The sequence below is a fragment of the Herpailurus yagouaroundi genome, unplaced genomic scaffold, assembly GCF_014898765.1.
Source record: "Herpailurus yagouaroundi ecotype Mexico unplaced genomic scaffold, PumYag 28, whole genome shotgun sequence".
Lineage (NCBI taxonomy): Eukaryota > Metazoa > Chordata > Mammalia > Carnivora > Felidae > Herpailurus > Herpailurus yagouaroundi.
This window is the reverse complement of record NW_024412376.1, coordinates 16289543-16313275: the sequence shown is the minus strand read 5'-3', so window position 1 is coordinate 16313275 and position 23733 is coordinate 16289543. Positions and strand designations below refer to the sequence as shown.

General features: G+C 34.8%; 1 protein-coding gene across 1 annotated transcript in view; it reads right to left on the bottom strand.

Moving 5' to 3' along the window:
* Positions 1-2410: 2410 nt before the first annotated feature.
* FBXO8 (F-box protein 8) overlaps positions 2411-23733 on the bottom strand; it is a 45418-nt gene continuing 24095 nt past the window's right edge. Inside the window, exons 4-6 of the mRNA XM_040470257.1 lie at positions 6001-6119; positions 4623-4819; positions 2411-3473 (exon numbers count right to left, since the gene is read on the bottom strand). Coding sequence (XP_040326191.1) covers positions 3286-3473; positions 4623-4819; positions 6001-6119 — 504 coding nt within the window. The 3' untranslated portion in view covers positions 2411-3285. The remainder of the gene's footprint in view (positions 3474-4622; positions 4820-6000; positions 6120-23733) is intronic.

Sequence of the window (23733 nt, the reverse complement as noted above, 5' to 3'; positions counted from 1 at the left end):
TCTGTAAGATGATATCAAAAGTTCGAGCACACGTGTAAAGGAGAGGAAAGAGAAAATGAGGCAGAAAAATATGTGACAAAATAAAAGTGTGAGAGGAAAATGGCATTATTATACACACAGGGAGAAAACACGTTGAATACATTGACTTTTTTTTTTTTAATGTTTATTTATTATTGAGAGACAGAGAGAGACAGAGCATGAGAACTGCGGGGGCAGAGAGAGGGGGAGACACAGAATCAGAAGCAGGGTCCAGGCTCTGCGCAAGCTGTCAGCAAAGAGCACAGCGCGGGTCTCGGACCCACAAACCGCGAGATCATGTCCTGAGCCCAAGTCGGACGCTTAACCAACTGAGCCACCCAGGCTCCCCTACACTGACTTCTTAATGGAAACAGAGGAGACCAGAAGACGGTAGAGGAATAGCTTTAAAGTATCAAAGCGGGCAGGGGAAGAAACTGTCAACACAGAATTATATATTCAGCAAAAGCGTTCTTCAAAAAGAAAAACAAAATAAAGGCATTTTCATGTAAAAGAAAACTATGATAAATTGGCAGGAGATCTGAACTGTAATAGATGTTAAAATTTTTCAGGCTGACATAAATGATACTACAAGGAAACTTAGATTTTCAGGATGGAATAAAAGCATTCGAAATGACAATGTGTGTAAATATGAAGGAGGGTTTTTTTTTGTTTGTTTAAAATGTATACGACTACTCAAAGCAAACTATCACATTGTGGAGTTTATAACATACACTCTATGTAACACGTATGACAACTGTAAGGCAACAAATGGAAGAATGGGGTAAACACTGTATGTGGTTACAAGGTTTTTATACTTTATGTGAAGGGTGCAAATATTACCTATAAACAGGTTGCATAAAGTTGCTTATCTTGATACATGCTTGGTTTACTCACGTATATGCATTTATGAAGATTCATGGATTCGTGTCCCTAAGATTTATGCATTTCATTGAATGTAAATTTTACCTATAAAGAAAAAACTTTAAACAAGGTAGCTCTCTAGCTAACAATATACAAGTTGAAGGCCTTAGGAATGAAGCGTACTGATGTCTGACACTTGGGATTACCTGTATCAAAACAATAAGATGGGTTGATTGATGGGCAGGGGGATGTACAAATATGTGGTAAAGTGAGTACAATTACAATGTAATTGTAGAATCTACACAGTGGTTATACAGGCATTTTCTGCATCTTTTTTATACGTTCGAAAAATTTCAAAGAAAATGTTAAAAAAAAAAAAAAAAGAATATTGCCGGCCTACATTTATAATCAGGTAATCAGGTCAGGGTGGAGAAAATAAAACAGGAAAAAGGGACAAAGTTGGGAAATTGAAGATACAAAAAAGAAGAAGAAATAGAAGGAAAGAAAAGAGAGAGTAAAGCTAAAACAGAGATGTAGAAAGGACCTAATGGTAAGGGAGAGTTGGGGATGGAAAAAAAAAAAAAAAAAAAAAAGACAAGATAGGGGGAGCTAGAGAGGGCAAGATGCCTGCCATCCACTGGAAAATAGAAACAATAACGTTATCATCAGTGTCTTTAGAAACTTTTCCATACATTAGTTTTGAAGTTAAATTTTTTTTTTCAACGTTTATTTATTTTTGGGACAGAGAGAGACAGAGCATGAACGGGGGAGGGGCAGAGAGAGAGGGAGACACAGAATCGGAAACAGGCTCCAGGCTCTGAGCCATCAGCCCAGAGCCCGACGCGGGGCTCGAACTCACGGACCGCGAGATCGTGACCTGGCTGAAGTCAGACGCTTAACCGACTGCGCCACCCAGGCGCCCCTAGTTTTGAAGTTAAAATTAGGAAGGATTGTTTTGTCATGGAGTTTGAAATTATGCACATGTGAAAATGTTGATACTTGCCTCAAGATCTGAGAACTTGTTTACTCCCAGTCTAAAAGTCCCTTTGACTTCTGACATTGTTTGATCACCTTATGTCGTGTTGCTAAAATTCTGAGAACATCACTGTAGTTGAGATGTTACCAGACCGCTATTTACTTAGGATCAGATCTCTAAAGAAGCCAGGATTGTACACCTCCAGCCCAAGTTTCTGCCCCTCCAAGCTCCCCCCCACCCAGACTAGAGTTCGACCCATCACATAACGTCTCATTTCAAAGCTGGTGCTTTTCACTTAGCACTTAGTATTTCCAGAAAACTTCTGACTTACCATATAAATATACTAGTCTTTACCATTTCAATGCCAAGTGGTTCATAATTAAAGGATTATTAGTTAAGCTATTCTTCATTTGCTCTCCACGAAGCTGTATTTTTCCTTTTGTTACTAGTCATGTAACATCTATGAAGGCAGGGTCCATGTCTAGGTATCACTACTACCTAGCACAGTGTTTAATACACGGAAGGCCCTTGGTAAATATTTATTGAATGAATGAATGAATAAAGAACCTTTATTCATTCACAACATCCCTTACTCAACTGGTTCTAAACACAAATTATCAAGTTAAGAGATTGGTAAAGTTTGACAAATGACATCAGATAGAAGTTCTAATAACATTCTGTTCCTATGTATGTAAATCTTAGATTTAATACATTTTGCTATCTCAAATGGCTTAAAGGACTTATTGAGACAAGACTAAAACATGACAAATGAGGAAACTTTTAAAAATGGAAAGTCAAGTGATGAATTTATATTATAAAAATAAGTGCCTGTTTTGCTTGTTACTAGCAACAAAACAATAAATACTCTTTTCAAAGTTCAAAGGAAAGACAAACAGGTATTGGTTTTCATCCAAGTCAGATCCAACTTTTATGAAGACAGTAAAAAGTTCAGATCAGAATCAAATAAATTTCAGAACTCAGTTTGAGAGAAAAGGAAAGGCTTTAGTTAAAATCTTTACAATAAAATAATTATGATTATAAATCTCTTTCATTAAATATGTACACATTACATGGTATTTTTAAAAAGAATGAAAACAAATAGTTTTTCAAGCAAATCTAATGCACAAATATACCATCCCTTAGAGTATAATGTCAGTTTAACATTCTTAAACAGCTGTGTCAGACAATGGCTCTGCTTTGTGCAAAACATGATAAGCAAAATTAAGAAAAATTCTGCAAAATCCTTTAGCTCCCCAAGGAAATTACTAAAAAAGAAAAGAGTAAAAGGAAAAAAAAAAAGGTGTATACTCAAGCTTGATTGTATACAGAGGCCAGGATGACCAGCACTAATGTAACCCCCATAACTGCTAAATAAGTCCTTGGGTAACTTTAGTTTGAAGTTAATAGTGGAAGTCCTAGCAATTGTGCTTTTATGCAGCCACGTGGCCAATAAGGTAGATGTTGTCATAAAGATGCCCTACAAAATCTTCACTAATGTTTTGAGCAGCACGACGGGTATTTCGAATAAATTCTCTTTTTGACATCTTATTCTTCACGTGAGGGCTAGTGAGGTCAATGGAAAGTAGAATCAAAGAGTAGCACAGTACATAGACAGCATCTGGAATTAAAAAGAAACACCTCAAATTATTAGCTGCTTTGGAAAATGTGGTCCCCAAGGCACCCTATAATGCAAAACTTGTCACCATTTAAAGAAATCAAGATTAGAATGTAAATTTCTAGGGAAAAAGATTGCTAAACCTGAGCAGCATGAGACAATAACAAATGACTTTATATGCCCAAGGCAGTATTTGATGCTTCCTATCAAAAAAGTAACAAGCCTCAAGATACTTGCTAGTATTATTTGCTACAAGTACTTGCTACTACTATAGTGTTTTTATTACAGAATCCTGCAATCTTAAGAAAGCTAAGTTAAATAGTAAGTCTTGTGAAAGCATTTTCACCAAATTTCATGATGGGCGAATGTTTTGTAATCGCCACTTAATAAGATAAGCATGATAACGTTGTTGATATGAAGAGATAAGTAAAGCTCAGTCAAATGAAAAAATATGCAGGATACTTGGCCTATACTGCACACACACACAGACACATACTCAGACACAGATGATAAAGATTCGTTATATTAAAATTAAGTTTTAGTAGAGAAGTTCTAGGTGTTACCTATGTCATACGTGAACTATGAAAAGCTTTAAAAATGATTTCTCAAGTTTTTAGTTAAATTAATAATAATATGCAATGCTCAGGCCAGAATCATTTTAAAGAATTTATACCTAAGTCTCATTTTCTTTCTAAAACTGTATGTTTAGGGGCGCCTGGGTGGCTCAGTCAGGTAAGCATCCGACTCTTGGTTTCAGCTCAGGTCATGACCTCATAGTTCATGAGTTCAAGCCTGCTTCGGGCTCCGCGTTGACAATGAGGAGTCTGCATGAGATTCTCTCTCTCTCCCCCTCTCTCTGCCTCTCCCCTGCTTGCTTTCTCTCTCTCTCTCTCTCTCAAAATAAATAAATAAACTTAAAAAAATAAAATGGTATGTTTACTACATATGAAGGACAGTTATAACAAACTATTCCTCTAAGCTCACATAAATGTAGTTTTCCGTATATTTAGGGATTGCTACAAGTATTAAGAGAAGTTATTTATAATTACTCAAACTATCTTTCCCCACGGTGAGAAAAAATGTCTCATATACTACTATTTTTACCTGGAGGCAGGAAGGGAGATGGAAGGAATTCACTATATATATTCTTACCAGGACTAAGGCCAAGTTCTCGCATTAAATCGGGGTTGCAAGCACAGAATCTATGCGAGAACTTTGTTATGAGAGTTTCAAGATACTCCCCACGCTCTTCGGGGGCATGGATATGACGAAAAAATTCTCTCAGTGCATTGGGCAAGAATTGATTTCTAAAATTATGCAATGTTACAAGGTCATCCAAGACATCTCTCCTAGTGGAAAAAGAAAAAAGATACAGCTTTAATTACCATTTCTCTACTAAAAAAATGATAAGCACTCATAAATCATCATCTGTTTGGATGAAAATACTTTGTTACTGATTATGAGATCAGCTAATCCTACAAAGTAATACATAATCCTTAAAATTAAAAAATCCGATTATGATTATTTAAGACACTAATTTTAAAATCTTTTGTGAATGGGTTATTATAAAGCAACTGAAGCTAGCAATTCTAATTATAAAATGAAGAAAAAATAAATTTAGCAACATTAAAAGGGACAGCTTCTTTTCAAGCGTCTTCTTGACCAAATCCAAATAACAAAATTCTTTATGCTTTTAACTATGAAAATAATCAAGAGTTTTCACTTTCCATACCAGTCCACACCACCAGAGGTGACAACTATTTATGTGGACTTAAAAATGTCAACATGTACTATATATTTTTCTAGTATTTGCTTTTCCTAGTTCATATGGTATATTGTGAACAGCTTTCTATATCTTTCTATATCTTTACACACAGATCTAAATCATTCTTTTTAATGGCTCCACAGTACCCTTCTTTCTACTTATGAACATTTAGATTATTTACAACTACATAAATACTTGTGTAAGTATATGTGTGTACATATATAAGTATTTTTTATCAATGGCATTCTAATAGTCACACTTGGGTATAATATGCTTCAACTCTTGCTGAACTCAATCATGATTGTATGATCATCATCTTTAATTTCTATCAATTGTTTATGGTAGGGATAAGCAAATTATAGCTAGTGGTCCAAATAGGGCCCACTACCTGTTTTGAAAACAAAATTTTATTAGAAGAAAGCCATGTTCCTCAGGCTCCGTGCTGACAGCTCAGAGCCTGGAACCTGCTTTGGATTCTGTGTCTCCCTCTCTCTCTGCCCCTTTCCCACTCGTGCTCGCTCTCTCTCTCTCTCTCTCTCTCTCTCTCAAAAATAAATAAAAAAAAAACATTAAAAAAAAGCCATCATTGGTTCACATACTGTTTGTCTGCTTTTAGGCTGCAATGGTAGTTATAAATAGCTGCGAGAGAAATTTCTTAACTAGATGACTGCTATGTGGTATAGCTTTTAAAGAAAAGCTTAACTCATCAAAAACATTACTTAGCTAATTCTAAAGAAGACGTAAATTTTTTTTTTTTTTTTTTACCTTTCATCAAGATAGATTCTCAGTTTTTTCCAATTTAGTGTTCTTGTACAGAAGATAAACTTTGCTATTTCCTTTGGTGAATCATCTAGGATACCCTTGGACATAAAGTAGTTCACTCCCTATGGCAGAAAGACAAGTTTACATAAATAAAGCCGGTCTTTATTTATAAATTTTAACAATCAGGCGATAGCAGAACAATAGCCATAAATTCTTTCCAGCATTAATAGACTTTTTATAGCTTTAACATGCAAAATACAAGCTAGAACTTGAACTGAAACTATTACTTGTGGTTGATAGTTTACATGCAATGAAAAGTAGGAAATTCAAAGTTAAGACTCCCAAAGAAATCCCAATTCAATTTTCTGGCTCATGTCAGTTAAAACTAACTTTATGGAAATATGGCGTAAATGGTGGGGGCAAGGGGAAACTACGCTATAGACTTTAAGCCTTTTAACAAACACTTCCACTGCCTAACAGAAAACATGATTTCTCAAAGACATGCTCTAATACACTATTCCAGGGAAGAACTTGAGATAAGATTCTAGAAACCGAAAACCAAAAATGAAAAAAAAAAAAAAAAAATTACATTATTCAACTTAAAGTAGGCACAATTCCAGGTGGGTTTAGGGTCTGTACACATACTTTGGCTTTAAGCATTGCTACATTCTACAAGAATTTAGCTTCAATACATAGTGAGGCAAAATACAATAAAACAAAACAGTTTCAATGGTTTTTCATAGGATTTATCTTTGAATTTCCTTTTCCCTGCATGCAAAGTTTTCCAGAGAAGCATTATCCACAGTCTGTACCTATTTTAGATTTAAATCAACAACAACAAAACATCAACAAAAAAATAGAACACTGAAGCCAATGTTCTCTCATGTATGCGGAGGTCACATTCAAATAAATACCTTATGTGGATTTGAATGTGCAGTTATTGAAATAAAAGGCAGGTGTGTTTATTTCAACTCGTAGTTATCCAGATACATGCGTTCCCATGAATACTTATGTCTGGATAATAGCACACTGTGTGCAGTTAATTAGTAGAGAAAATGATGTATTATATACACACAACATACTGTTTTCACACATAAATTCCTTCAGCATTTCTTCCCTTTTACAAACACTTACATATAGTACTCAGAAATATTGCACCCATTAAGAATTCAAAAAGTTGAAGGAATTTTTATAAAAGACTCTTCAAAATAAAAAGTCTCATAAAATTTTTATATTAAAAAAATTAAAAAGCAATTTGATACCATGAGGTAATGCTTTTGAAAGGTCATAATTATCTGTAAGTTGTAATTCAAACAAAAGATTTTTTAATATAAAACTAAGTTTATGAGCCATCAGGATAATATCCTAATGGCAATGTTATCAGTTTCTCATGTGAATTTTAATAGTAAAAGGCAGTGCTAAAGCACTGATTTAAAGAAATGTATATAAAAGCAGAATATAACATGAGATGTTCGTGTCAACTCAATTGTAAGCCACATTTCAGACTGCATCCTAGATACACGGCTAGGAAACGTAACATGGTCAAGATGGAAAGCCCAAGAATTTGGAATGAAGCTCTCGGCAGTTATCTGAGGGGCAGGAACTAAAGAAATATTAATGCTTGTTCCATCCTTTCCTCCATTAGTTTGAATAATCGAGAGTTGACTGTATGTTTTAAATGATCTATTTAGCAAAAGTTTCCAGGTTTGATTTCTTTCCAAAATTCCTCCACTTAAAAGAATAACAATTTTTCAGAAGTATTACCAGTGCTTAATTTTAATCTAAGTGATTCAAAGAGGAATGCCAACTAAATATTATGTAATGGGTTCTTTATTTATACTTACTTGTAAGCCAATATTTAGGACATGTAAAACTAGTTCTTTTTAAAATTATACAAAATATTAAAAAACACTGCATGATCCATTAAATAGTACATAATTCTCTAATTATATGATATGTGCATTTTAACATCCGAATGCTTCTTAGTTATAAATGAACATTGGTATTTACCTCATGTGAGATCCTAAAAATATGCTGTTGACAATTTCCTTTTTTAAGGAACACGTGTTTCAAGAATGTTGAAGTCTCCAAAATCAACCATATACAGAGGAGTAGGCATGAACTCAGTCAGTTTTAAACCGAAGCCTGAAAACTAGGGACACAACCTGAAATAAGCCAACTCTGTTGGTTTTATGAGGAAAGGAGGCATCAGTTTTCAAGCCTGGAATTCCTCTGGAAAGGAAGATTACTTTAGAAGGGCTATCAGACTGAAGGGTCAAGGGATGTGAAATGGGAAGAGGCATGAGATAGATTATAATTTTCTTCAATAAGCAAGCTGGCAACCATTCGAATTCCTATCTTATTATGTAAGCATGGAACTACAAAAGAAAACATAGTATGAGACCTGTTGAATAACTGTACACTTGTTTAATAAGTGGTATAACTATTTTTTTTTTATTTTCAATATAGTTTTAGAAGAATGGTACAGAGAGTTCCCTTCAGACCACATAGCATGTTAGTTATTTTTCAGGACTAGAGCTCTCAGCAGGGTGAGCTATGTATGTGGTGTCTCACAAAGCAAATCATGAACATTAATGTTAGTTTATATTAACATAGTTTCCAGAAAAAAAAAAAAGAAGTCTGTAGCTCACTACTGTCTACATAATTCACTATAAAAGTGTCTGATTCTGGATGTCACATTTTATGGGCCATATTGATAAACTAGAACTTATCCGGATAAAGGAAATCAAGACCTGATAAGATTGTTGAAGGGTCTAGAAGTCCTGTTAGATAATGAAGAGTTGAGGCATCTAGGGATATTAAGCTTAAAAAAGATACTTAGGAAAGAAGTTTAAGGTTAAGACACCTGAAAGGCTTTATCATAAGGAAAAAAGATAGACCCTGTAATTTCAGTGAAGATCTTAAGCTGATGAAAGTTATAGAACGTCTTCCCAGAATAATGCACACACACATTTTAAAACATTTTGTTTTAAAAGAGAGAAAGTGTGTTTGCATGAAAGAGAAAAAGGGACAGGGACAGAGAGAGAGGAAGACAGAGGATCAGAAGCAGTTTCTGAGCTGTCAGCACAGAGCCCTATGTGGGGCTTGAACTCACAAACTGTGAGATCATGACCTGAGCCAAAGTCAAATGCCTAACCCACTGAGCCACTCAGAAGCCCATATATATATATATATATATATATATATATATATATATATATATATATGTATTTATGCCTGAAGCCCATCTAAGAACTTCAGGTTAGAAATCCTATTTTAGATGATGTAGGAGTATGGTTACTAAATGTCAGTAATAAGGAGGCAGGCTTGTGCCATGTAAGGAAGATCGTGCTTCTGAGCTATAGCTGTTCAAGGCTAATAGTTTGTCATTTGGTTAATTTAATTTTTGTTGCTGTATAACTCAAAGATAAATCATGACGGAGTCAGTCCTTTCGTGAATTGGCTCCATAGCATAAAGGGAAGTTTCTGTCATCTGGAAGAAAACTATTGACCAAAATGGATTTTATTTAATGAATGGTATTAAAGGAAAGTTACAGTGGGATGCCTGGGTGGCTCAGTCAGTTAAGCGTCTGACTTCAGCTCAGGTCATGATCTCGTAGTTTGTGGGTTCAAGCCCTGCGTCAGGTTCTGTGCTAACAGCTCAGAGCCTGGAGCCTGCTTCAGATTCTGTGTCTCCCCTTCTCTCTGACCCTCCCATGATCATGCTCTGTCTCTGTCTGTCTCTCAATAATAAATAAATGTTAAAAATTTTTTTTAAAGGAAAGTTACAGGGGGATAAATAAAATTCTTATTATGAAAATAGATTGCATATAGACATTAGGATTCATATTTCTCCAGAAAATCATAAACATAAATAATATTCATATTACAAATCCTAAATTCCTTTGTAATGTGATTTCTTTTAAAATATGCATTTAACTTTAAATTTAAATATAAAGATGAACACCCAAAGACTAGTTTGTAAAACTGACATACGTATGTCTGTGTGTATGTGTATATATTCATATAGATACCTATGCATCTTCTTTAAAAGCATTTCTGAAACACCGAATCAAAACAAACCTATTAAAATTACATCTTCATTTACATCTACGTCTTCATTTACAATGTATTAAGCAAATGGTAAATATGCAAGGTATTCAGTGACAGACACTGAAAAGTACGAAAGTTTTGCATTAAGCAAATTTAAAGTTTATCTGGGGAGATGAGACAGGTACACAAATAACCACACTAGGCATGTGTAACAAATCAATGACACAAGACAGTCAACTAAAGCCTAAATGAACTGGTATGAAAAATATGCATTTCAGTAGTTCAATTAAAAAAAAAATCACTGTAGGAAAGGGTATTTGAATCATGTTTCCTGGAATATCTACTCTGAAGGAATGGTAGGGGTTTACATAGCCCAGAATGAGAAGAACACTGGAGAGGAATATTTTAGTCGATGTTCTATCATATGAGCCAAAGCATTAGAAGATTAAAAAAAAAAAAAAAATCAGACTATTTTCAAAAAAATAGGCGAACTATCTTGGACTTCAGAGCAAGTCTGGAATCAGACTATAGGAGAAATAGGGCTGAGTTTTAGGGTATAAAGTGTATTTTCTACCCTATATGTAACTGGAAGCCTCTGAAGACTTTTTAACATTATGAAGCAATGGCCTGCAATATAAATTTGACAGTAATATAAATAAGTAATAAAATGGAAATTAGACAGTAGGCTACTACCATTGTCCAGGCTTAAACATGTGGAAAAAGCAACAGAAATGCAAAGGAAATATTCTTTTCTAAAATCATATGTATATATATATACATATATATATACACATATATATACACATATATATACACACATATATATGTGTATATATATACACACACATATATGCATATATATACACACATATATACAAAATCCATGTGCTACATATGTATATAAAAATGAGAAGTGAGAACACATGGAACCATACGCCAATGAATAATGAAAAGTGAAAGATAAAGGTAACTGATGTTTCTGGCTTAGATGAAAAGGGAAATGCCTGACAGGGGTAAAAAAACAAAACAAAAAACTCCACAGTTTATAGACGGTGCTGAATTAAAGGAAGGAGTAATGAGTGTGGACTTTGAAATGTTGAATTTCAGGTGATGATAGGTACAACTAGAAAGGCAGAGGAAGCAGTTAGCAATGTAATAAGATAATGAAAAAAGTGAGGGTTGAAGGTACAGATGAAGGATCCTGAATAAGAAGAATCAGTAAAGGAGTAGGTGATGAATAACGCAGGGATACAATAATGTCCCGGGGGTAAAAGTCTTTGAAATGTAAAGAAAGGGGTATACAGTGCAATTCCATAGTACAGAAAGAGAAAGAGCCTAGTTGTTCCAAGAGAGACCAAATCATGGCCCTGCCATTTCATGATCTTGTGAACATAATTTACGCAAACTTTTGGAACCTCGGTTTCCTAATCAGTAAAAATCTTATTTCAGTGGCTATTGTGAAGAGTTGAAAGTGTCTGGCATAAAACAAGGCTGGTTTCCGTTTTCTTTTAGGGAGCTCAAAGAGATGAACACGTGGAAAGAGGGTAATGGATTTGGTGACAGGGAGAAAAGAAAGAGAAAGTAGTACCTTTCAAGGTCTCTTTCCTCAGAGTAATGGGGGCTCAGGTCTAAGAAGAAAGCTAAGGAATGAGCTCAAGGTAAAGAAACTGGTAGCCCACTCACTTGAAAAATCTATTAGTATAAAGATGGGACAAATAAAAGGCAACGTTAAAGGTCAATAAGGGAAACACGGTTTTTCAAGAAAATCTTGACCCATGCGCGTCGAGGAAGAAAGAAAGAAAGAAAGAACCAGCAGAGTGAGTAAAAGATTGGCGTAAGGAGCAGGAGGAGATAATGGGAGTAGCAAGGTAGAGAAAAGGGGAGCAAGGGAAAGGACTGAAAAAAGGTACAACTCGCCGTGATGGCCGAGGTCTAAACACTCCCCACTGGAGAAAAGAAGAATCCCTGCAGAGGAGGACCGGCCTGAGGGATAGTGCGGACATAACACAGCTGTGGAGTACACACAACATGCTCCAGAGACACTTCCTGAAGAGCCAGGCCCTGGACATTGTACGGTGTCTTCTTCATAAAAGCATTACTCTCAGCAGCAGGAAACATAACAGCTTTCCTAACACGCAGAAGAAGAAAGAGACCTAGACAAAATGCCAAGATGGAGGAATTTATCCCAAAAGAAAGAACAAGAAATGGTCACAGCCAGGGATCTAATCGAAACAGATCCAAGTAACATGCCTCATCCAGGATTTAAAGTAACAATCATAAGATTGCTGGCTGGCCTTGAGAAAAGCACAGAAGACATCGGGGAGTCCCTTACCACAGTGATAAAAGAGCTTAAAACCAGGCCGAAGTAAAAAATACGGTAACCGAAATTCGAAACCAACGGGAGGCAAAGACCATAAAGATGGAAAAAGCAAAGGAACAAAAAAGTGAGACAGAAGATAGAATAATGGGAAATAACGAAGCTGATCAGAGGAAGGAAAGAAAAATCTTGGACCAAAAGCAGACACAGGGAGTTGATAATGCTTTCTGAGCCTGGAGGACAAAGCAGTAGTAACGGTTAGGAGACAGGTTATGTTAAGAAAGTGATAAAGGCAAAAAGAAGAGTGCATATTGGTTTTCTTCTTTGGGTGGAAGAACCATCTAGAAAGAGTTGGAAAAGAGAGCTGAATTGGATCTCCCAGTGAAGTGCTGAAGATGTCTATCACAACGGTTCAGGCACAACAGGGAATAAACAAAAGGAGCACCAGGCGGCAGCGAGAACCCAGGTGACATGAATGTCAATTCATGTTACGTTTTCTTTAATAGAACGCATGTTTACAGTAATCCAAGAGAGAACAATTAAGAAATTTTGTAAAGTAGACAGCACAGAATATGTCACTAAAAATGGTTATACAAATGACAGCCCCAAGATTTACACAAATTAGAGTAGTGAGCTGTTTTGATGTAATTTGTTTAGGAGGCAAACAATTCAAGAAATCATGAATAGACAGCTTACGCCAATATTAAGAAGGAATTCAAAATGAAGAAAACGATGTGTTGGGGCTTAGTCACCTATACAATTTATCTATGTTATGATTGTAAGAATGGCTCTTTTCACAGAATTCATTTTAAGATACCTTTACTTTGTTTCATTTCTTCTATTACATCGATACCCACGTTTTCTCTCCCCTTTTAATAAAGCCTTACTTATCGATTAAAGTCATTATCCATGGTGTACTTCAAAAGCCAAACCTACCATACTTATGTTCAGGGTCAGAAATCATACATTTAGGAACAGAGTGAATTCTAAAACACTAGGTATGCAAAGCCAAATGCAAAAGAATCAACTCTTGTTACACACCTAAAACTGACTTAAAAAATTATAAAGTCTTAATTTAAAAAACCAAACACTGACTACTGGTACCGACACTACTGGCTATTTGCATCGACGCTTGGCAGAAACATCGTGTAGCAGCCCGTATCAATAAAAACAATCATGTATATAGCAAAATTGTGACAAAGTAAGGGGTACCCTTGTATCCTTCAGAACAGCCTAATAAAGAAATTTAAAAAAAGATGGGTTCTAGCTAATTTTGCTCAAATTTGCCTTTGTTCAAATTTGCCATGGCTACTACTTTTCAGGCAATAAATCTGTCCTTACAGCATAATATAATGCTAATATAATTATATAATGGAAAGCAAAACGGACACTGCATTTAATTTTTTTAGAGGACTTTATTAGAGGACTTTTAAAATACTGATCCTTAAATTTTAACAATAAATTTTTATAAAACAGAAGAGTTCAATCTAGATTTCTACTTTTTCTTTCAGTAAGAATTGACATAATAATATTCATATATGCATTTTAACCTCAGTGAAATGAGCAATTGCAATGTCATCCTTTTGCGTTAAAAGTAATGTAAAAATTGAGATACAAAAACTATTATGGATGGTTATTTTCTGGGTAGTAAAAATAATTAGTTCAGAGGGGCAGCCCTCCATAGGTCACATGGAGTACCCCACTGTCTTGCTAGAAAACAGCAACAATGGTTCAGACGACTGCTCTGATATTATTTCTTCTTTTTTACAGTACTTTCAGGATCCCTGAAGCAAAATATAAAACCTACTAATTTTTGTTCAATCAGCAGTTCTCACTCTCCATATTTAATCAGAGTATATGTATTCATTTTATAGTTAAGGGGGAAAAACCCACATAGAACTTGAACAGGTGAGATTCATTTGGGGATATATACTGTTCAAGTAATAAATCAACACGGTGCTTTTTAGCTGCAGCAAAATAAATGCAGAAGATTACCTAATGAGCACATTTTAAGACTAGGTATCAATGTTTTTATTGTGTCATTTCACTTCATTTTACCCACTAACTTTTGCAGTGTTTTCTTCTGGAAGTATCCACACCACTCTCCTCTGTTGTAACACTGACTTACCACATGTGTACTTTAGAAATGTAACGTTATTTCATTTATTCATTATAATTTAGTCTATTTATACATATTATAATCATTATTCCTAATCTAGTTACTAGATTCAAAGACTAAAGTAAAAATTAGGCTCAAGTTGTTAAAGTTGTCCTATATGAAAAGATTATAAGAGTAATAAATGAAGTTTACCTCTTACTGAGGTGCCTGTAAGTAGGCTATTCACAGAAAGCCTCTGTGTGACTTAGCTATAAATAAGAGGAAAGGAGGTAATGACAACTGGGAAAGAAATGTGAAGATAATTTTGATGTCAGTTTGAAATCTGAACTGCAGATTTGTCTTATCTCTTCCCTAGGAAAAACAGAGCACACATTGTCCATGCTTATGTGGAGGAAGTGATAGACGTGAAGAGAAAATGCTGATATATTGCAGCCAATTCCTTACTGAAATTGCTCAGAATAAAAGATTCTAGAGAATAATGAAGAATCATACTATTCATTTTTTTAAGTATGGAATATGGACTGAAATTGGATTGGATTTCAGCTTCCTGGAACAATTTATGGAGGACTTTTCCATACATCGAAGTGCACAATGTTGATGAACTGCTAAGAATAGTCATATATATACCCTAAATTATTTGCAGCCAAAAGATGTCAAAAGGAAATCTTACATAAAGGAGGGGCAGTTCAAAGAAAATCAAAACAAAAACGGAAAATACTTCTAATGGAGTCCAGGGAAAATGGAGGAGAAATGTAAGACAGATCGTTGTGCTTCTTTTTCATAGGAGAGAACGCAATGACATCAGACAAGATAACATAAATGTCATTATCTAGGTTTTAAATAACAATTAAAAGTTCCTATTAATTAATTCTAATACACTCAAACAGAAAAAGAATCACACTGAGTTCTAGTAGTCTCCAAAAGTATCACTCTCATGACAGGGATAAGTAAATAAGATGAAGAACATGAAGGTAATTCTTAAATGATAAATAAGTACTAAGAGCTAATATTATTGACAAGTTGCTGGTAGCTGACGTAAGCTTCAGCTTTTGGGAAAAGCCCCTTCTTTCACTAAACTGTAAATCAGAAAAAGAAAGCATTCTAATCAAAATCTGGAAATAAAACTCTATTAGATTAAGGTGCAATTAATAACAACTCAAACTAATGAGACAGTGATCCATTTGAATACTAACGTTGGCTAATTTAAATCCCCACTTTATAAAAACTACATGTAAATATTGCATTCGCAGTAAATATGTGTGTATATGTATATATTTAAATGACAAACTCCACTGTGGTAAATAAGAAGCACTTTTCTCATATTACCTAGATTCTCATATGTACATTTATAAATATATTTTGACGGCTCTGAAACAATTTTGAAATACACATTAAGAAAAACCTCGTATCTTCAGAGTAGACAAGCAGAGAAGCAAGCTGGAATTTAAATGGTAGTTTTATTGCCAGCACATGTGTGTACTTACTCATGTAAGTAAAGTATCTATTCATCACGATATTCAGCCACGACACATGTTTTAATTTAAACATAATTTTGGACACCTAATTATTGTTTAAAATGTCCTAAAAAAACCATTACACTAAGTATCACCACTGGCACAAAAGTTACTGTATATGCAAAAGATTGTTCATCACATACTAGGAAATGATATTAAAGGCAAATGGTATTACCATTTAAAGCTAGGAGATGTTGGTGTGACCAATACATACATTATGAAGGGCCATTACTCAGGTGTCAAATATCTACTAGAATCCAAAAGTTCCAAGAGAGGAAGAACCTCACAGTTTACAACAGTACTTGCCTCCTGACAGTGTAAGTTGTTATGGTTGTACCTCTAGTATAAATGAAACCTACATTCTGGGAAGCACTTAGAGGCACTAAGTATTTAACATTTATTATTTCATTTAATATTCACAGTAACACCATGATATATGTAATATTATTGTCCCCATTTTACGTACGGGGAAACAGGAGTGCAAACATTAAATAATTTGCCAAGGTCAAAGTCATATAATTAGTAACTGGAGAGATACTTAATAAATATTTTTAAAATGAATGAATCTGTACAAGGCCTCTAGCTGGCTTTCAAGAGAAGCTATAAACTTTTAAGGATTACATAATTAAACTGAAGTTAAAAAAGAAAAGAAGATAACCACCACAAAAACCTATGAGTTGGATCAAAACTCCAGTATACTTTGAAATGCCTCACATTGTAAACTCTCAAAAGTCAGAGTCACCAGTACAAATAATAAAAAGCAACAGGCACTATGATTCTATATTTACCTGCTAACAAATGGCCACAAGTGGTTACAGTGATCTTATCACTTTTATAATAAAAGCATCTTCAAAAATTTTATGACATGAAAGAAAATGTTATATAACATTAGGAATAAATGTATGCTATAGTTTTGGTTCAAACTTTTGCATTTAATGTAGTGTTTCTTTTATACTCCAATATTTCAAAGGATGCTCTACAACTGAAGACATCCAAGAACTGAAGATATATTGTTTTTTAGGTTTCAGATAAAGAATTCATACTGTAGAGTGACATTGGTATTAGCAATTGCTAAATTCAGATAAGACGTGTAGGAGAGACAACTACTTTGGACATTAAGATTGAGAACTTAGATCTAGAAAGTGTTGCCAAATTTTATTGAAACTGTGGACACATCAAATAACAAAGAACATGGAGGTTATTAAGGTTGTCAGGACATGGTAAGGAAGTAACAGGTAAACAGATTTATCTTTGAAATGTTCTTAAAATATTAACACAATATTGTAAACTTGCCAGGTATATTTATTTAAATTGGCAACAAAAGTAAAATTCAAACAAAGAAAAATTTTTGCTCATTTTAGCTTTGCACATTTTACAATTTAAGAGTTTGTAGTATGGGTGCTGTGGTACTAAAATATTCTAACTTTATTCTTTCTTCTGGTTTAAAGGTCCTAGATCAATACATTTTCCACTAATTTTTGTTTACCTTGCCCTTAGATAATTCACACTAAATGAGATAACAATATCCCCTGTGATAACTATAGAAAACAAAAGCAAAATGCATCAGGTGGTTTGCCTGATGAATAAACTATAGGATACTCTAGGTCTTAATCTCTCTTTCAATTACATTAAGACAAAAGGGGCTGGGAAATTTATTTCCCTATGAAGCTTCTAAAAGGTTTACCCTGAGTCCATGTAGTTCTATGGAGTGATTCTATAGCACGTACTCCAAGGACTCCTGAAGACAAAGGAATGGGAGGGTAGCCAAGATATGTTATGGTCAGGGCAGGGTATTGACCTGAATGACATAGGATAACGTTACCTTCTTAAATATAACACATGATTGATCAGATTAAAAAGAGACATATTGATACGTACCCATACACATGCCACGTTGCCCGCAAAAAAGTAAATGGCTTCCAATTCAGTACAACCGGACTAGTCATAATTATCTAGCCAGAGGATAATATTTAGTGTCTGCGAGGCATAGTTTTTCACTTTGACTCTAATGCTAATCAAGGGGAAGGGGTTTTGCCAATCAGCTTGAGTATTTTAGTTGTTTTGGGTAAATCATTCCAATAGAGGAGAAAGCTTTCTAAGCTATATTCAGTGAGGGATGCCTCTCAGTGTCAACTAGCTCCTTTGCTCTGACTAAATTCTCATCAGCAAAATGGGGATAAAATTAATTTGCTAATGAAAATTAGTATTGTTTATTTTTATAAAAAATAATTTGTTCAGGATTACATATAAAACTCTTAATGAGTCTGGGTGATGATGGCGGCGATGACGATGCAGTGGAATCCTTTGGACTGCAAGCAACAGGAGCCCCAATTCAAAACCGTAAAGGATTTGTGGCCTTGTGTAACAAACAAATTGTAAAGTATTTTGGCTCCACAGTTGTTAGCCTCACGGACCCAATTCTTTCTTCCTAATGTGCTACTAGCACTGTTATTAATAGCCCTCATGGCTGCAAGATGGCTGCTTCCGTTCCCGTCATTATATGCTCACATATTAGTGCCAGAAGTATACACATGGACAGGTATGTACACATACACATAGATACTCCACGGTACTACTTTTTTTTTTTTTGTCTCTTTTTGAAACTTAAAATTTTCTCTGCACATATTTCCTCCAATTTACAGGCCAGAACTGAATTGCATGGATGCCATGAGAGCCAAGGGAAATAAAATTAACACGATGGTTTTGGAATCATCTGTATTCAACTTCGGAGGCTGAAAATGGATCAATCCTTTCAGCTGGTTCAAATTCTTTACCTAGTGAGTAGCCTAAGTGATGTGATTTCAACCTTCCCCACATAGGGTTAGTGTGATTTTTTTTTAAATTACTTTTACAATAGGATATAGCAGTAGTAGAAGGAATTTGAAGACATCTCCTGAGTTCCACTTATATCCTTGTGTTTTCCCCACTTTGTGGGGGAAACTATTTCCCACTGATAATTAGGCTTAATTACTTCAACCACAGAATAATTACTGATCCTCATTTTTGGGGGGGAAGGGTATCTTCTTTGCTCAGTGGCAGGAGGACCTAAAGTGGCAAGAAGGTCGTCTCAGCAACCAATTTGAATTGTTGTGCCTCTTATCAATACTCTTCCTTTGGGTAAGACTTCTAAACCAGCAGAGCCCAGAAATAAGAGAGGCAGAATAACAAATTTTACAAGTGGCTCACTAGTAAAACTAATGTTGCGGATGCTTGGAGACCTAGCCCAAAGCAATCTCAGTCTTTTCCTTGTCTTTAGAATTTCAGCCACGGTTGCTCAGTCATGATTAACTCTAAGCCAATCATGCAATCCCTTCTATTCTGTTCCTAACTGGTCTAGGAATGTTCCCGTGATTCAGTATGTCCATTAGGAATCAACAGAAGTACACTGAAGGCACCTGAAAGGATAGTTTTCTTCCTAATAAGCGTAAGGAATTTGAAGAGAATTTCTTTGTGCTCTTTGTGGTGAGGATACTTTCATATGAGCATGTTATGTTTTGAGTGGTGGTGGACAACTTTTTATCAAAAGAAGGCAAAAGTAAACACACCTTGAGAGTCCATGATATGATCAGTGTATCATGGAAATAACTCTGGGATAACTGCTCATATCATATATGAATATTTGAATTCAATATGCCTATCAGGTTTGTTGTCCTGCCCTTATTTTCCAAAGTAACATTTTCTTTAACATATTAGATGACAACCAAAATCCAGAACATAGATAAATCTCTCAATCTTTCAAGACACAACTCTCAGTTTTAAGGTTTGTTTTTTTTTTTATAATACTATCATACAAAAGGAACAGATATAGATTCATAGACTTTCAAAAAGAGAGAGGATTACAAGTAAAATAGGTATCAGATTAACTGTCAGTGAACAAGAGGGCATTTCAATGATTCAAGCTAGGTGTCTATCCGGTTAGGAACACATATTTATTTACACATAGTAAGATTACCGATAATCTATACTAGCATGTACAGAACGAGTCCCCTCAAATGTTATTTTACCAAAAAACCAAACAACAACAAAAAACTCCAAAAGCCACTATGTCAGATAAATTTGAATAGTACTGTATACAATAACTTCCTCTTTCATATTCAAACTGTATATAAATATAATAAAGGCTCTGAAAAGTTGTTCTTTAAATAAGCCAGCTAATCATAACATGTCATTTATTAGATTGGGGAACTCTTTTGATTATCTATTATCCTGTGGAACAATTATTCCAAAGAATACATTTGGGAAATGCTTATCTGTACATTCTGATGACACCAATTTCTGATAGGGTTTTCTATCCTTAGGAATAAAAATAGTTTTCATCATTGTTGCTATGCTATGAAGTAATGGTAATGAGCATTTTGTTGCTGTATATTAGAGCAAAAACTAAGATTTAATATCTGAGTACAAACTTCTGAGCTCCTTTTTATAATGGAGAACTACAATTTCCTGTTTATATTTTAGCTGGACAAACAACAAAAAGAATCATTATCTTTAAAATAAACTGCTTATGCATTTCCCTCTAAAATGTGTACACAGGTCAAATTTAAAATATTTCTTCTCATAGTAGACTCTATCTATCCCACATCACTAATAACTATGCATAAAATTGTATGCTTGTGGGCCATCCTTTATGAACACAAAGAAAATGTGCTTGTATAGTTACAAAAAGGACTACTTTTCCCTGACCCCAATGAGAATATAAAAGACTTTTTAAAAACATGCTTACACAAGCAAAAATAAAAACTATAATATCTTGAAATTAAATCATGTTTGCTAAGAAAATGTTTCATACTAAATGGAGCTCAAGGAATATAGCTAATTGGGGGATAAGAAAAAATTACTTTATTATAATACTGCTAGCAGAATAAAATCAACACACGTAACTTGTACATGCAGGGGGAAAACAGCCTAACATAATGGATGGTTTTCAGCACATTCCTTTACTAGAATGTGGTCACCTGCCACAAAGTACACAAGCTCATGCACAAGATCAAGACTTTACATACAGCTGAGATCACAATGTCATGCAGATAACAGCAGCGTGCTAGATAATCGTACCACAAACTGTGCAGATGTTCTCCCCCACCCCATGAGCCACTGCCAGCAGTTGCTGTGGAGTTTGGTTACCCATATCCGTGACATGAACGATGTCCTTTGGAGAATCTTGTTCCCTGTGGCTGTAAGTATTCTTATTTTTATAATATTTTAATGATGCTTGCTATCAAAATGATAAGTACAGAACTAGAAATTATGGAAAAGTAGAGTTTTTATAACACTGAATAATTACACACATCATATCTCAGGTACTAACAATAAACAACACATATTTAAACATATCATCAAAGCTAATTTACTTCTCAGGCTTAAATGAACCCAAAATAACACATTTCATGACAGTGCTCCAATGAGGGCAGAAAAAAACATCCAGAAGGTACTTTCTGATTTCTAGCACTCAAAAAACTTGGCAAGAGTCATTCTAAGACCTGGCTAAAAGTATGACTCATACAGATAATTCTATATAAAAATATCTATCTATTAGGATAACTCTTTGAATTACATGATTCCAATTCTGAAGGCTTGACTCAGATAAACAACCAAGTTGATATTGTGTATATTAGTCAATGAAATAAAGTAAAGGTTATAGTCATTAAAATACTTTCCCTCATTTCTCTGTATCTACAAGTATATTTCAATGTCCTTCTTTGCCTATTTACAACCTGGGTGCATTCTGATAAAGATGGGATTCTATTTTGCTATCAGGCAACACATGCTAAGTTACTGATGTTCATAAAAGCATAGAGTCAGAATTCTGGAACCATGAGTCACTCTGAAAGGTTCAGCTCTATGCCTCCTGGCACTATGTGCCCCTTTCAGAATAGTGAATTCAATACTTCTGGAATGCTCCAGGATATCAGGCAAGGGAATGAAGAAAAAGAAAATACAGCCAACTCTCAATAATAATGGAAGGTAGGATGGATAAGTTAAATCTGAAGATCTAAAATCTTATTTTACCTAATAACTTCAATCCCCTCTCTTAGTAAACATTCGACTTAAAAAATTTTTTTTTAAGTTTTGGGAGATAAAAAGAGGTCTTTTAATTTTACCCTATTTCCTCTGCCCACCCTTCCAAACACAGTAGAGGAGGTGTAACAAGAACTCTGTAGTCTGATATATGTAGCTACAAAGATGGAAACATATTTTGACATCTAGCTTTTCCAATTTAGATATTTAAAACTATCGATATCATATTCTACTATATGAGGGCCTATCTATGGTTTAATCTTTGCATAAAAATGATGGTTTATAATTTGTTTTAAAAATTGATACTCCTTTAGCAAGGCATGACTACTTACCATAATCAACATCAGCAGTTACATCCAACTTTTCTGACTTTGTAAATCTAAAACTCAGTACTTACCAAGTTATATTTCCCTTAGAATGTAACATTTGCAAGTGATATGAATTGGAGATGACAGTTTTACTCATTATCAGCATAATTCATGACAGGAACCAGAATGCCTTGATAAACTGGACATAAAAGGTTGGCGCTGGTGTTAGCTGCCTTTCGTCATCCTTATGTACTATTCTGCCTCAGTTCTCCAGCAATCATCATTAGATTAAACTTAAGGGATTAATGAAAAATGTGTATCTTATTATAAAGTTCGTCATAAGAACGATTTTAGTTAGCTACAAGTAATGTCTAATTTGAACAAACAAGAATAATGAAGTCTCTGAAACGATGGCATTCTTCAAACATGTCAGTATAGAAGAATCTCTCGTACACAGTAGCTATGCCATAGAGCACGATCAAAAAGTGACAGGCTTACTATTGCTATATATTTAGATGGAAGAGAACTTGGATTTGACCAAAAATGAAGTAAAAACATGTATTTTATGATAAAATGCATCAGAACAAAACTGCAATTAAGGGCCAAGTTACAAAACCTAAATTTATGACAGTTTAGTTTATCCATTCATTTGCCTTCTAAATTAAGAGTCCTCTATTCACTGAAAGTCGAAACAAACAGTAGTGAGAACAAATTTCTTAATTTCAATATTTATATCAGGCTTTATAATACATATGTTTTGTTATATTTGTGGTGCTAAGACATAACTGATAATGTATGCATGGTGTTATATTTTTTACTTGTGTACAAGAAAAATTTAAGAAATCGTTTGTAATAAGTGAAAATCACTTTAATATTAAAAATGTCATTTGCGGGGCGCCTGGGTGGCGCAGTCGGTTAAGCGTCCGACTTCAGCCAGGTCACGATCTCGCGGTCCGTGAGTTCGAGCCCCGCGTCGGGCTCTGGGCTGATGGCTCAGAGCCTGGAGCCTGTTTCCGATTCTGTGTCTCCCTCTCTCTCTGCCCCTCCCCTGTTCATGCTCTGTCTCTCTCTGTCCCAAAAATAAATAAAAACGTTGAAAAAAATGTCATTTGCATTGGGGCACCTGGGTGGCTTGGTCGGTTGAGCATCCCATTCTTGATTTTGATTCAGGTCATGATCTCACAGTTTGGTTCATGAGATTGAGTTCTATGTCGGGCTCTGCGCTTACAGTGTGGAGCCTGCTTGGTATTCTCTATCCCCTCTTCTCTCAGCCCCTCCCCTGCTCTCTTTCTCTCTCTCAAAATAAACTTTAAAAACATGTCATTTGTATTATGATAAGCACATTTATAAAGTCAGTATTTTTGTCCAATATTAAAATATTGTGCATGGGGGAGAAACATTTTTCTA